This window comes from Tachysurus vachellii, chromosome 25 (assembly GCF_030014155.1).
Source record: "Tachysurus vachellii isolate PV-2020 chromosome 25, HZAU_Pvac_v1, whole genome shotgun sequence".
Classification (NCBI taxonomy): domain Eukaryota; kingdom Metazoa; phylum Chordata; class Actinopteri; order Siluriformes; family Bagridae; genus Tachysurus; species Tachysurus vachellii.
The window spans coordinates 11,932,590-11,945,887 of record NC_083484.1 but is presented as its reverse complement, the minus strand read 5'-3'; the positions used below and the strand labels follow the sequence as shown (position 1 = coordinate 11,945,887).

The 13,298-nt window shown below is 37.9% G+C and overlaps 1 protein-coding gene across 1 annotated transcript in view; it reads right to left on the bottom strand.

Moving 5' to 3' along the window:
• The window catches only part of rims2a (regulating synaptic membrane exocytosis 2a), a 167,193-nt gene extending 154,393 nt beyond the window's left edge, over positions 1 to 12,800 (bottom strand). Inside the window, exons 1-2 of the mRNA XM_060861272.1 lie at positions 12,560 to 12,800; positions 11,932 to 12,133 (exon numbers count right to left, since the gene is read on the bottom strand). Of these exons, the coding sequence (XP_060717255.1) occupies positions 11,932 to 12,068 (137 nt within the window). The 5' untranslated portion in view covers positions 12,069 to 12,133; positions 12,560 to 12,800. The remainder of the gene's footprint in view (positions 1 to 11,931; positions 12,134 to 12,559) is intronic.
• Between the last annotated feature and the right edge of the window lie 498 nt (positions 12,801 to 13,298).

Sequence of the window (13,298 nt, the reverse complement as noted above, 5' to 3'; positions counted from 1 at the left end):
GCCACATGTGCTGAAACTTTTTGACACTTGGACACTATTACCTAATCCAAGCATAAGGCAATGAAATAAGTGCATAAGTGCAACAAGACAGACCAGAGATAAGAGTGAGGAAAAGAGAGACAGTTAGACACAAGAGTACACACACTAGTCAAATTATTAATGATACAATTTAATTTCTCTCTCTCTCTCTCTCTCTCTCTCTCTCTCTCTCTCTCTCTCTCTCTCTCTCTCTCTCTCTCTCTCTCTCTCTCTCTCTCTCTCTCTCTCTCTCTCTCTCTCTCTCTCTCTCTCTCTCTCTCTCTCTCTCTCCTTTACCAGCAGGATACAGAGTGTGAAAAAAGCCCCTGTTGCGTAAATGCCAGGCTGAATTCCAGCACCCGGCTTAATTATCCTGCAATTACAGCTGCCAGTGTGCCGTGTGCCGGTCAGTCCCTGATAGTCAGGAGACTTCGCTATACGGCTGCCGTGATCACGTGATCATCTACAGGCTAGAGTATGGCATGGCATTGACCGAGGTTAATTCAGGACAAAGTGCTTCATTTGTATGAAAGTGTGTGTGTGTGTGTGTGTGTGTGTGTGTACAGACATGTTGGGCAGGTGAAACTCACACCACATGACAGGAAGTGTTTTATAAATTGACTTGAGCAGCTTGTGTGGTGGGTGGGTGTGGGTTTGTTTGTATGTGTGGGGGGATGACTGGCAGGGGTGGAGAACATGCTGCGAGAGAGAGAGAGAGAGAGAGAGAGAGAGAGAGAGAGAGAGAGAGAGAGACAGAGAGAACATGAAATTGTAGAAAACAGGAAATCATCATTTAGTACATAAATGTACCTGCTAATTACAAATTTCCTGGAAAACCGAATATGGGATGTAAACAAATCACAAGCCAGCAAAACATCCTCCACATAAAAACCAGTGAATTAATAAGAAGAATAAAAGCAAAACAATGTCAAAAGTCATCAAATACGACCATTAAATTTGCTCTAAACAAATTCATCCAATATCATGAGCGCTATAATAATGTAAATAAATGTTTGAGTTACTGCAGCTGGTCATTCTAATGTAACCTCTTTCATTGACAAAGTGTTTCTGCACACAGAACTCTCACTCACTGGATCATTTATTTCTTTTCTAACTATTGTGTGAAGTCTAGAAACATTTTCTTGATGCATAATTCCAAGAGATCCATGAGGAGATTCTGTAACAGCCTGTATCAGTCACAATTGGGATTTGCGACAAGCTAAGTAGAAAATTCAATTCGACTTCATTTGTATAGCATTTTAACAATAAAATGTAAAAACGTAATTTTGAGTGAAACAAGGACATTATCACAGAGTAGCTTTACAGATATATCCTAAGTTCAGGATCTAATTTCTGTGCCAGAGGCAATAGTCAAAAATGAAATCCACCTGATACAATATAAGTAAGAAACCTTGAGAGGAACCAGACTCAAAAGGGAACTCCTGCTCATCTGAGTAACAACGGATAGTGCGATTATAGATAATTTGTTGACTATAACTGTGTACTATATGGAAAAGTGTAATTATAAAACCAGGAAATTGATTGAACTGATTAAAATTTCACATTAATTTCAGTTCAAAACCATCTTCATGGTTCCTACAGTAAGTGCTACCATCCACAGCAATCCTGATGTGGTGACATCCTCAGCAGCAGAGAGCTGCCTCCAAATCATGAGACTTGGGAATCACGCTGGATCATGCAGGTCCAGAGACCTGAAGTTGTCACTCATCATTATATATTATATAAACATATTCTTATAACTTAACTACAACTTCTTGGTTAACTTTAGGCCAAATATGTGATCTGACATCCTACTTAATCTGTGTAGCCAAGTCACACAATCAGCTCTTACATTATTCTTGAATTATTTCTTCCTCCACACGTATAGCAAAGGAAAAACTCCTCATCACCAGAGTTAACGCAATCTTTGTTACTGATCAGAATGAATCTAAATAACTAGTTAGTTAGCTGAAACTAGCTAGAACTTGTGTTGAGTATTTTTCCAGTAGATATCTCTCTAGACTGAGCTCGTTGTTGTTGTTGTCATTGCATCTGTTTTGCTTACAAACTAAAAAAATATTGTAGAATATTATAGCAGCCACAAGACACACAAGTGTGTGAGTCATTTCTTGTACGTAATGCTATACGTCTGCTTATGTTAACTGCACATCCAGTAACACTGACCTGCACCTGAGCTAGCAAAAAAAAACAAAAAAACACTTCATTATAGTGCACACCTGTGTATACATACAACCACGATCTAATGACAATATAATGACATATAATGACAAAGTCAAACTGAATTGAATTGAAACAAAGCATGCAGAAGTGGCTGAAATACACAGCTGTCATGGAAAAGAAAATAAACCCTTAATACAGAAGCATGTTAACTAGTAAATCGAAATCTAAATTGGCATACACTTTTTTTTCAGGTTAAGATTAGTGCATTGTTTAAAAACCAGCAGCACACACACTCTCACACAAGAATTCACACTATTAAAGCTGATAAGAAGCCATTGCCCTTTACAAAAAGTACAATCCACATGATTCCTAACAAAACTCCACACATGTGCATTCAAGTCTCAGGACTTAATCCCAGAGCATCATTAACTTCACATTCTGTGTGTTAATCAGCAGCCATTCTACTCAACATCACTGCCATAAATCAAGATGTGCACCCTCCCTTCCTCCCTTCCTCCCTCTTTCCATACTAAGCAGAGAGAATTAGAACAGAGTAGAAATGGCCAACAGTCAGACACCAAGCCATCTACGTGTAACACATGAGTATGCGTTGTTCCCTCAGCGTTCTGCTGCTCAAAACAATAATAGAAGTTCAATAATTTACTGAACACAAAGTAAAAAAAAAAGATCAAATTACATTGAATAGGAAAGGTTAATTTTTTTCTTCCGGTTTCTATCCAGGTTACAAATAGACGAGGCTGCATCTATTTATGATCATGTAGAAATTAGGACAATTATCCAACTTTGTTGCTGTTTAATTCTTAGATTACTGGCACAACAAAGACATCTCTAATAAATGGTAAATTTGCCATTTACACTCAAATATAATGCCAGCTTTAGCTATTTCAGTTAAGAATACACAAGAGTGTATATACAGTCCACAGCAAGCACATGTCAAAGAGTATAATACTCAATACCTTTTGTCTGAAATCTAAAGCATTATCTCCCCATGCTTCCGTTTACTAGAGAGCTGATAATCCATGTGGACCAGCAGCATTACATAATAAGCACTGGAGCTTTTCTACTAAAAAAAAACCCCACATAAGTTTAATGCACATCATGGAGAGCTACTCTATGTTTGATTTGGCCATTGGATTTTTCCTAATGTGATTGCATGGAGCACTAGGCATAAGCTGCCTTAGCACAGTTGGTGGTGTTTACAGTGATAAAGCCTAGCGAATGCTGCAAAGAAGCTGAATGTGGTGTATAACCTTATGGATTTATTATTTAAAAAACAAGGAATTTCCATTTTAGTTTAGACAATGTTTTCCTAATGCAAATCCTTCACTGCAGTACAATGCTCCATATGAGAAGGCTGTGAGTTCCCGGGCCTTAAGTAAGAAACGTTTTCCTACAGCTTTAAGATAACTTATAGAGATAACTAATTGGTTTATTGTAACTTAATTGTGAAACATTCCTCTACCCAGGTTTAAAAGCAGGGTTTAGAACAATGATAACCTTTAGGTTAAGCAAGTGTGAAAATAAATTGTAAACATGTGTTAAATCATCTTTAGTAATTGCTTTATCTTGGACAGGAATCTATATATCAGCATAACCCAGGACCACAGGGTACACTTAAGCTTAGAGACTTACTGGGAAACCATCGAAACCAGAAGAAACCCACATGTACACTGAAAGTGTGAAGAGACTCGTGCCACTATTCCACCTTAACACCTTAACGCCTTAACTGTTGGATCAGAAATAATAAGGTCAAATGCAAAATGATTCAAGAAAGAAGGAATAAAAGTTACATTTAATCATTAAAATTGCACATCAAAACAAAACCCTCTTGACCAAATAGATAAGTTAAGAGCAGCTAGTGCTAGAGTTTCTGTAATTAGATATACACTCTTAAAACAATACATTTTCCTTTTAATTTATCTTTGTGTCTGAAAATCATTCTTCAGTTCATGAAGCCAACAACAAAACAGTGGCTAAAGACCAAAAGGTTCTTTGTGATGTAACTGAAGAAAACAAGCTTTTATTACACCTTTCTGTCTTTTGAATCCACTAGTGGCAAGCAAAAGTAAAATAAAATAAAATTAACCCATTGCAAATTATAAAATAAATTATAAGCTACAACTCTTACCATCCCAAGAACCTTGAGCAACCAATTTACCTCAGAAAGTAAAACCTGGACCCATAATTATAATTACAGTATGAATCATAGACAGAAAGATAATTTCTGGCTCACTTTTTGTGCTTGAACTTATAATGATGCTTGAGCAATAACAACAAGATTTGTTCAGTTTAATAGGAATTGCAACCACAATCCATCATAAAACACCCACCATCATTCTTTCTTATATCTCCACTCGTTTCCAGTCCTCAGTCAAATATCCTGGTCACTGGATATCAACAGCAGCGATGTTGCAAGACAAACGAATCACAGACACAACATTTCTTTGGCCACAGAACTGCCCCCATGAGACTTCCTGCCAAAACAGATAGCCCTAAGAACTGATCTGATCAATCTTCAATCCCTGCAACTTTCCACAGCAGTTTTCATCTCCTTTGAGAGTTCTCTGCTATAAACACATTATTAAAAATCATAAACCTTAACACTTTTGTGTGTGATCTGCTTCCTAAAGCATTCAACACCATATTGTCTTTTGCACACCAAAATACATACATGCAATATGGATAAGACAAAAAGATAGCAAGCTAGTAGCCCTGGAAATGCCCTCGTAAAAAAAATAAATAAATAAATAAAAATAAAAAAAAAAAACAGAGCTAGTCAATGACATTTACAATCAATTTTCAAACCAATGTGAAAACAACACAGTTAAGAAAGGAAAATGAGCTTAGATGTTATCTGTCCTGAAATCCAGCATTTTTCAAGCTAATTTCACTCCACAACATCCATAGATAAAGCCACATGCAGAAACCTATCTGTGTGTGTGTATGTGTGTGTGTGTTTGTGTGTGTGTGTGTGTGTGTGTGTGTGTGTGTGTGTGCATGTGTGTGTTTGTTATATACATTCTTCAGTTGAAATGCATTAGATATAATTCTATGTTCTATATTCTACTCTACTATTAGTTAGCTAACATTCGTCTGTATTGTTTTTCTAATCGGACTAATTTGCTAGTCTTTGCCAGTGTTTTCTAACTAGCTAGCAACATGTACTCAAGTTCTAGTCTCTAACAGGCTTGTGTAGCCAGACCTTCAGTCCTATGGCAGAAGGTCTGGACTCCATATCTGCTTTTATAGCCAAGGACTGCCCAAGAGGGCATCTGGCTAACATAAATTAACCAATTACAGTAGCGTCATGTTTAGGGGTGAAAATGAAAAGTCCTACAAAAACGGACCAGCGTGCAACCATAAATGCTTCATTTAAAAAAGTCTTGCAAGTTAATAATGAGTTTATAATGTTAATTTCACATCATTTGGAAAATAAAGCATTTAGCTGATCCTCATAAGAGCTCACTGTCACAGCTATAAACACAACATATTCCTTCTTCCAGTAATGTGTCATCTTTGTTTCTGGACAGACCATTAAAAATCATGACATGTCTTTTAGAAAATTTATAGAATCCAACAAATCAGATGACAACAATTTTGTGTATGCATCAGACGTTCAGCCAACGATTTGTGATCATGAGGACTGGAGCTCAGACTAGATATCTAGTGTTAGTTAGGTAGTTTCAGGCTTTAAATAACCTCATCTACCTCCAGTGAAGTTAGCTTTACTCAGTTAAATACAGGGAAGGGGCTAATTTTGGCAGTTAGAATTATAGCACAGGCTCAGTAACAAACACCTACAAGCTTTTTGCTAAGACGTGTCTTCTAGCCAGGATCACAGTTACTGAAAAAGAGATTAAGTAATACATTTGACACAAAACATAGTTTAACATCCGATCAATGAGGTCAGTCAATGTTATAAAGGTGCTTAGTATTCACACAATAACAGTGTAGTGATAACATAAGGATATTGTTATTAAAACAGATTATTTTAAGGTTATATGTACCAGCTGTGTGGAATATTCTTTAAAAATGGCTCAGAAGAGAGGTAATGTTTGATCAGACTTGTGAAGTCACTGACTGGTACATTTACAACCCCACTGTTCGTATTATATATTCACATGGCTACTAAATGCTGATCTTCTTTGAATCTTTCTGCCCGTGTTTTACTGAATGCTTATGTAACAGTAGTGCTGTCCTGAACATGGGGCACTCTGTGCTACACTGCTCAGCTCTGGCCATAGCTGGTACACGACCCTTGTGCTTTGTTTCCTGAAGTCTGGTCATCAGAAAATCTATTTCATTTTGCTGTATTTCTTATATCATGGCTAGGGAAGCTTTAACGATTATGAAGAGGATTGTCATCATACAGGATTAATGATTTAATTGTCATTACTGTTGGCTTTATGTCATTTTTACTACACTCATGAAGTTGTCAAATAATACACACACACACAGATTGTTTGAGTGTCACAAATATTAGTAATATAGTGTAGTCCAAAAGCCTGAGACTACACTGAATCTGGGATTTTTTTTCATAAATAATTTAAAATAAACAGTATTAGAATTTTCCAACTAAGAAAGGAAATGTTCAGTATTATAAACTAAAAAGTGTAATACTCACAGTGGTTAAGTAAGGAATTTAATACCATCACCAATATACTACTACTACTACTACTACTACTACTACTACTAATAATAATAATAATAATAATAATAATAATAATAATAATAATAATAATAATAATAATAATAATAATTGGCTATGAGGTGGTGTGTAGCAGCCAGCCTTGACCTAGCAACCAGAAGTTGTTTATTGTCCAATAAATATCATTTCATGAAGTGTTTTATTCTTCTTCCTCTTACATGCAGAATCTTCTGACCAATCAGAATCAAGCATTCACACAGCACTCAGAAAATGCTATCTTGTCATCTACAACTTCACTAAATACTGTTGAGCTGCACAAGATGGAGATGATGGTAACATGCTAAAGGAAGTGGAACTGAACACCATTTTCCTGGTTTGGTATTTTGATGATAAACGTGCATAAGTGCTGTAAAAGATACAACTCGCACATGTGCAGAATTGCTTTGATATCTGGTGATCTGGATGGACATAAAGGTGATAAGGCATAAGATGTCTGTTATGAAAATAGACAGGCAGACAGACAGACAGACAGACAGACAGACAGAAAGATAGATAGATAGATAGATAGATAGATAGATAGATAGACAGACAGACAGACAGACAGACAGACAGACAGACAGACAGACAAACAAACAAATAAATAAATAAATAAAGTTTGTCACCAGATATTTAATAGGAATAACTACACTGATAATCATTAACTTACCACTGACAAACCAAAGCATGAATTTCATCTAAATATTCCATTGCTCCATGTATCAGTCCCCAAGCCAAAACATGGACAGGCTTGTATGCAACACATTATACAGCATTATTTGCTCAACCACTACATCAGATTTAACACCAGTGCTTAGAGGCAAGCGGAAGGCTTACTTTCAAAGCCTACTTTTAAGCACAATAGTTTACATTCACTGATACCCACATTAGCTGTGTTTGGTTAAATGATCTCTGTAACACAATACCTCCATCTCCCCTGCCTCTGAACCCAAGCAGCTGCCCAAACGGGTTGCAAAACACGCTGCAATTGGAGAAACCGCAGCAGATAAGCTAATTCAATCAACAAATAAGCACCCGATGTCTCCTGATCATTCACTCGTGTATGTTTAGACCCGAGTGTAGATTAAACTTTAGCAGCCAGTGTGTGATCGGCTGATGGCCTTGGGAACCTGTTGAGTTTGTATTTAGAGGAAAATCTATGTCTGTACCTCCATGTTGCTTTGTCATGTTCAGTCCTACAGATGTTTCTTCCTCACTCCTTCTCCTCCTCATCCTCCTCCTCATCATCATCATATTATTATTACCATTGTTGTTGTTTTTTTTTTGTTATCCATTGCAAAACAGCAACATGTATGGATAAAAAAACCATCCATTCATTTTCTGAGCTGCTTATCCTACACAGGGTAACAGGGAGCCTGGAGCCTACCCAGGACAAGGTGCCAACTCATTGCAGGGCATAATCACACACACACTCACGCACCCATTCACACACTACAGACAATTTAAGCCTGCCAATCAGCTTATAAAGCATGTATTTGGATTTGGGAAAGTACCTAGAGAAAACCCACACACACACACACACATACTGTACACCCAGAGCATGGGGAGGACATACAAACATACGCACACACAGGGATACACAGCAAACCTGCTAAACGCCTTTTACATCCAATCAATCAGCAGCTCTGCTTAAAACTCTCTCTCTCTCTCTCTCTCTCTCTCTCTCTTTCTCTTTCACACACACACACACACACACACACACACACACACACACACACACACAGATCAAGTGCACGCTGTAGTATTCCCTTCAAGAAATGCAAATCTCTCTCTACTTGTGACCCATAACACTATTTTTGCTGTGATCATCATCACACCCACCATCCTCTCACACTGCCTCTTTGTTTTCCTCTATGTCTGGCTTCCCCTGAGTTATTATCTTTTTCTTTGTGGCTTTTCCAGCAAGATGACAGTAAGTTGGCAAACACCGAGGGTTCTTCCTGCCTCTGCTCTCCCAGGATCCTCAGATTGGACTACAGCCTGTTGTGTGTGTGTAATTTGTTATCACTTTGGTTATAGCAGCTATTATAAAATGTCCTAACCTCACCAGACAAAATGTTTCTCTCCCTCCAAAAAGGGCATGTTTACACAGTAATACAGTACCTCATATCAAGTCCTCATGTTTCAATAATGGATAATAAAGTGACTATTACAAACCACTGACACTGGAGACTTCTTCCATTAAGATTTATTTCATTTGTTTATTATTATTAGTTTTAGATTATGTACAATGCCTCCTACACAAGTCTGTGTGAATGACCTGTTGCTATAGAAACAGTAAAATATTAGACACCTTCAACACCATCTGACCAATCAGATTGAAGAATTCATTATTTTTACATTATGAATTATTTTACATGAAATTTTACTTTATAAATGTTTTTTTAATTGTTTAAAAACATTAAATAACACTCCTCCATTATAGGTGTAAAGCATAATTGGGTGAAATAATCATATTCTTTAATATTAAATGTTAGCATGATCTACTACGTACTAAAAATACTATTCTGAAGTATTTTACTATGTTACATGACTAGCTTCCTCTGAGGTAATGCTCACGGTCATAGCCCAACCCAACAGCTGGCAAATGACAAAGAGAACATATGAGTCTGCAGAGTAGTTGGGAGTCACCAAGCCGCTGAGTTGTCCTGTAATTCTACACCAGTGCGTACACACAATATGCTTGAGCCGGTGAGTGTAGTGGTGCTAAGCAGCGATGATTGACATCTGTACCATCCAAATACTAAATGGTCTTTTCCTCCCTCTCTCCCTCCGTCTCTCCCTCCCTCTCTTTTCCTTTTCTTCTCTCAATCTATCTATCTCTGTCTGTACAACTCTCTTCCGCTCATTCACAATGAACAGCTTCATGGCGTAGAAGTGTATATATGTGCTTATGGATGATTCACACAGTGACACTGCAGTGGCTCAGGCTTTAAGTAGATGAGTCACTTCAACCATAGGTCTGCTCTGTTGACACTCACACAGCATTAATATTTAACTCAGTACGGGAAACCGTGATTACGCAGGGTCCTTGATGGCTCTGCTGTAAACTTATCACACTCTTTCCAAAGGTTAAACCAAACAAATCCTGGCCACAGATGAGCTCAGAGTGTCGTGTTCACCATGTTTTGGAAGCGGTATAAATATTATGAGCATGAGCCATAAAGTAACCTATTCTTCAGCTTCAGAATCTGACCTCTTATGACTTTGAGTTACTCTTATGAGTACTCGAAACCTCCAAGACACACATAAGCATACAAACTTCCCATCATAAGACCAATATGCTGAGAAAAAAGATAATGTGTTCAGCCAGATTTAGGAAAAAGTATTTTGTATGACATGTATGTATGTGACAACAAAATATGGTTTCATTGCTTATTTCAAGTCAAGTTTTTAATTACTAGGTTGAATTTCTTCTTTCTAATTCTGATCAGTAGGTGTTGCATTAAACTAAACCACTTACACTGTAAAATCTCACAGGGATGTTTGGAGATTAAATTTAGTTACCTAGTATATGAATGTTAGAACAGTTTTATTGCTAATGGGTCTGTTGCAAAACACCAGTGATGTGGGTTTGAGTCTCAGCTCAGGTATGAGCTCTGTGTTTGATTTTATTCAGTGCTTTGAAAAAAAAAAAACACGTTCAAATCATGTTGTACATAAACTAACTAGGATAATGTTTCTCAATTCAATCAGGTTTAACAGCTGTACATGTTTGATTTAAGTCAACATTGTGTACATTTCTATTTGTGTCAGATTCTTTTCAAATCTGTTATATTACTTTGTGTAGAAATGACAGTTATAAATCTTAATCAGCGAACAGGCTCCTCGAGCCACTGCTACTCGCTGTTATTCAATCCGAGTCATGAAGTAACCTTACACGGTATAATTTAATTCTGTTCTAATACACCAATTATAACACCATGATGAGCTTGTTATTGAGTTGAGTTGAGTCTGATGTATTAGAGAAGGAGAAAGTAGCTCTACATTGTAAATGAATCCCATAAGGTATAACAATACATTTAAATCATGTACCTTCTTACATTCTATGCAAAGGACCTTGTTTACACCTGGTCAATTCATGTCTTGAGTATGAGGATTATAAGTGCATTATAAATGTAAAGGTATAAATGCTTGAGTGCAGGCAGTTCCAGGCAATCAGGACATCTGGGATATTGTTTATTTTTACCAGATGTTATACAAGGGTGATATTACTGTGTATTAATTTCCAAGCCAATGTTTGTCAACCAAAAATATACATCAGTGCAATACAACAGAAGACATGTGGACTATGACCTCCCAAAGGAAATTAAAAATGACATACGCTGGCATGATAACGCAGTGTGCTGCATTGCCGCCTTACAGCACCACAGTTTCTGATTTGATCCGAATTCGAACTGTCTGTCTTATAGTCTCAGGATTGAAACCAGGAACCTGAAGTTGTGAGTCAGGCTACATGCTGCATCACCATACCCCCTTGTCCCTCGTTTGCTCTGCTCATTTGCAAGTCATGTTGGATGAAAACATCTATCAAATGACTAAATGTAGATGTACAAGTGATAGACTTCACATTAAAGATGCATGAATCATGTGGTGTAAACATGCAACTTGTGCACCTGAACACACCCTGTAGGACTGTTAATGACCTGAATATCTAAACCTGCTGTGTTAGGAAAGACAGATGTGCCGTTTTGTTACAGACAGAAGGATTGAGAAACCTAGCTGATAGACCGAGTACGTGGACAGCTCCGTGGTGCTGAAACGACTCACAGCCGCTGCTCAGTTCCAGCAGCTGGAGCAACAAATTTTACAACACAAATTGATGTAAACGTACAAAGGGATCAAAAATGGCGTCTGGTTTAACCCGGCAAGTGAAGATGCAGGTTGATCAATTCAGGAAGTAAAAAAAAAAAGTGAGCTTTTCTGATCCAGCCTATTCAGCACACTCTCAGGAAGTAACAGTGCTTTGGCAGAAAACAGAGAATCATGTTTTACGCTTGTCTTACTTCAGCATGGACTGTTCTTTCTCCTCTTCTCTCTTCTGGCGGTCCATGACGTCGAGGATGATCCTCCTCTCTTCGTCGGTGAGGTGGCTCAGGTCCGGCATGTCGGCCAGGCCCCGGTGCGCGAGCGGAGCGGCCATGTTCACACACACACACACACACACACACACACACACACACACACACACACACACACACACACACGCTACAACACACACATACACACACAAATCACACAGTGCATGGATTATCATTACGGATCATACACGCGCAACAAAGGCCTATAATTAAAGTGCATCTAATTTTTGTGAATGCACAATATTTCAAGTGATTCCTCTCCAATTTGCTGCAAACCACAAAAAACAAAAATCTGAACAGAGTACTAGGTAAAAACACTCATCCCTAGCTACTTATAATAAGCAGAAAGATGAATAGGATGAGTTTAAGGCTACTTAACGCAAAAACGGAAGGATCATGAAATTAATCCCAAGCTGAAATCTCTACATCTATGCTTAATTTCCACACATGACAAATTCAAGAGACTTCTCTGTATGGATTATAAAAACCCTTGATAAAAGATTTGTGTATTTAGGAGGAAGGATGTAGCTTATCTCACCCTCTCCGGACGTACAGATGTGCAAAAGGAGCCCGTTTATTGTGCCATCATGTTAAAATCCGTCCTAACCCATCGCTTAAGACCAAAAAAAACCCATCCAGTGTGCTTTGAATCCCTTCGTGCTTTTCTTTCTTCTCTCTTCCAGGTTTGTGTGTTCTTTAAGGTTTCTTAAATGCACAGAAAGGAGATGAGAGAAAAAAATGGACGCAGAGCTCAGCACCGACAGCGGTGCTCGGTCATTGACGGCCGGAGAGAGCAGCTGGAAAACGCGGACTGGAGGAGGATCACGGCGGGATCGGAAAAACCCCCCGAGCTAAAAATAACAACCACTCTGCTCCAAAGCTACACCCTCTCCAATCTGCCTTGCTCTGATTGGTCAGACGCGCCAGCCGGCAGAACACAGACCAGCATTCAAATCAAGGATTCTGAATGGATGAATCCAGTTATATAACTCAAAGGCTATTTTGTCAGGTCTCTCACTATCATATCTGTGTGGTGGACTGAGACATGGTCACCATGACACTTTGACTATAAAATTACAGAATTTTCTAAACTGAAATAAGATCACTGTTACTGCCAAAAGTAAAGACTACATTCATCACTGCAAAAAGAAAATCTTATTATATTATTAGAATGTTTGTATACATATCTAAAATTATTAAGCGTATTTCTAGATGTTTTTTTCTCATTTAATCTTCAAATCATCCCCAGGTTGATCCAGAGCACAGGTTATTGTTTTGCATGAGAAAACATG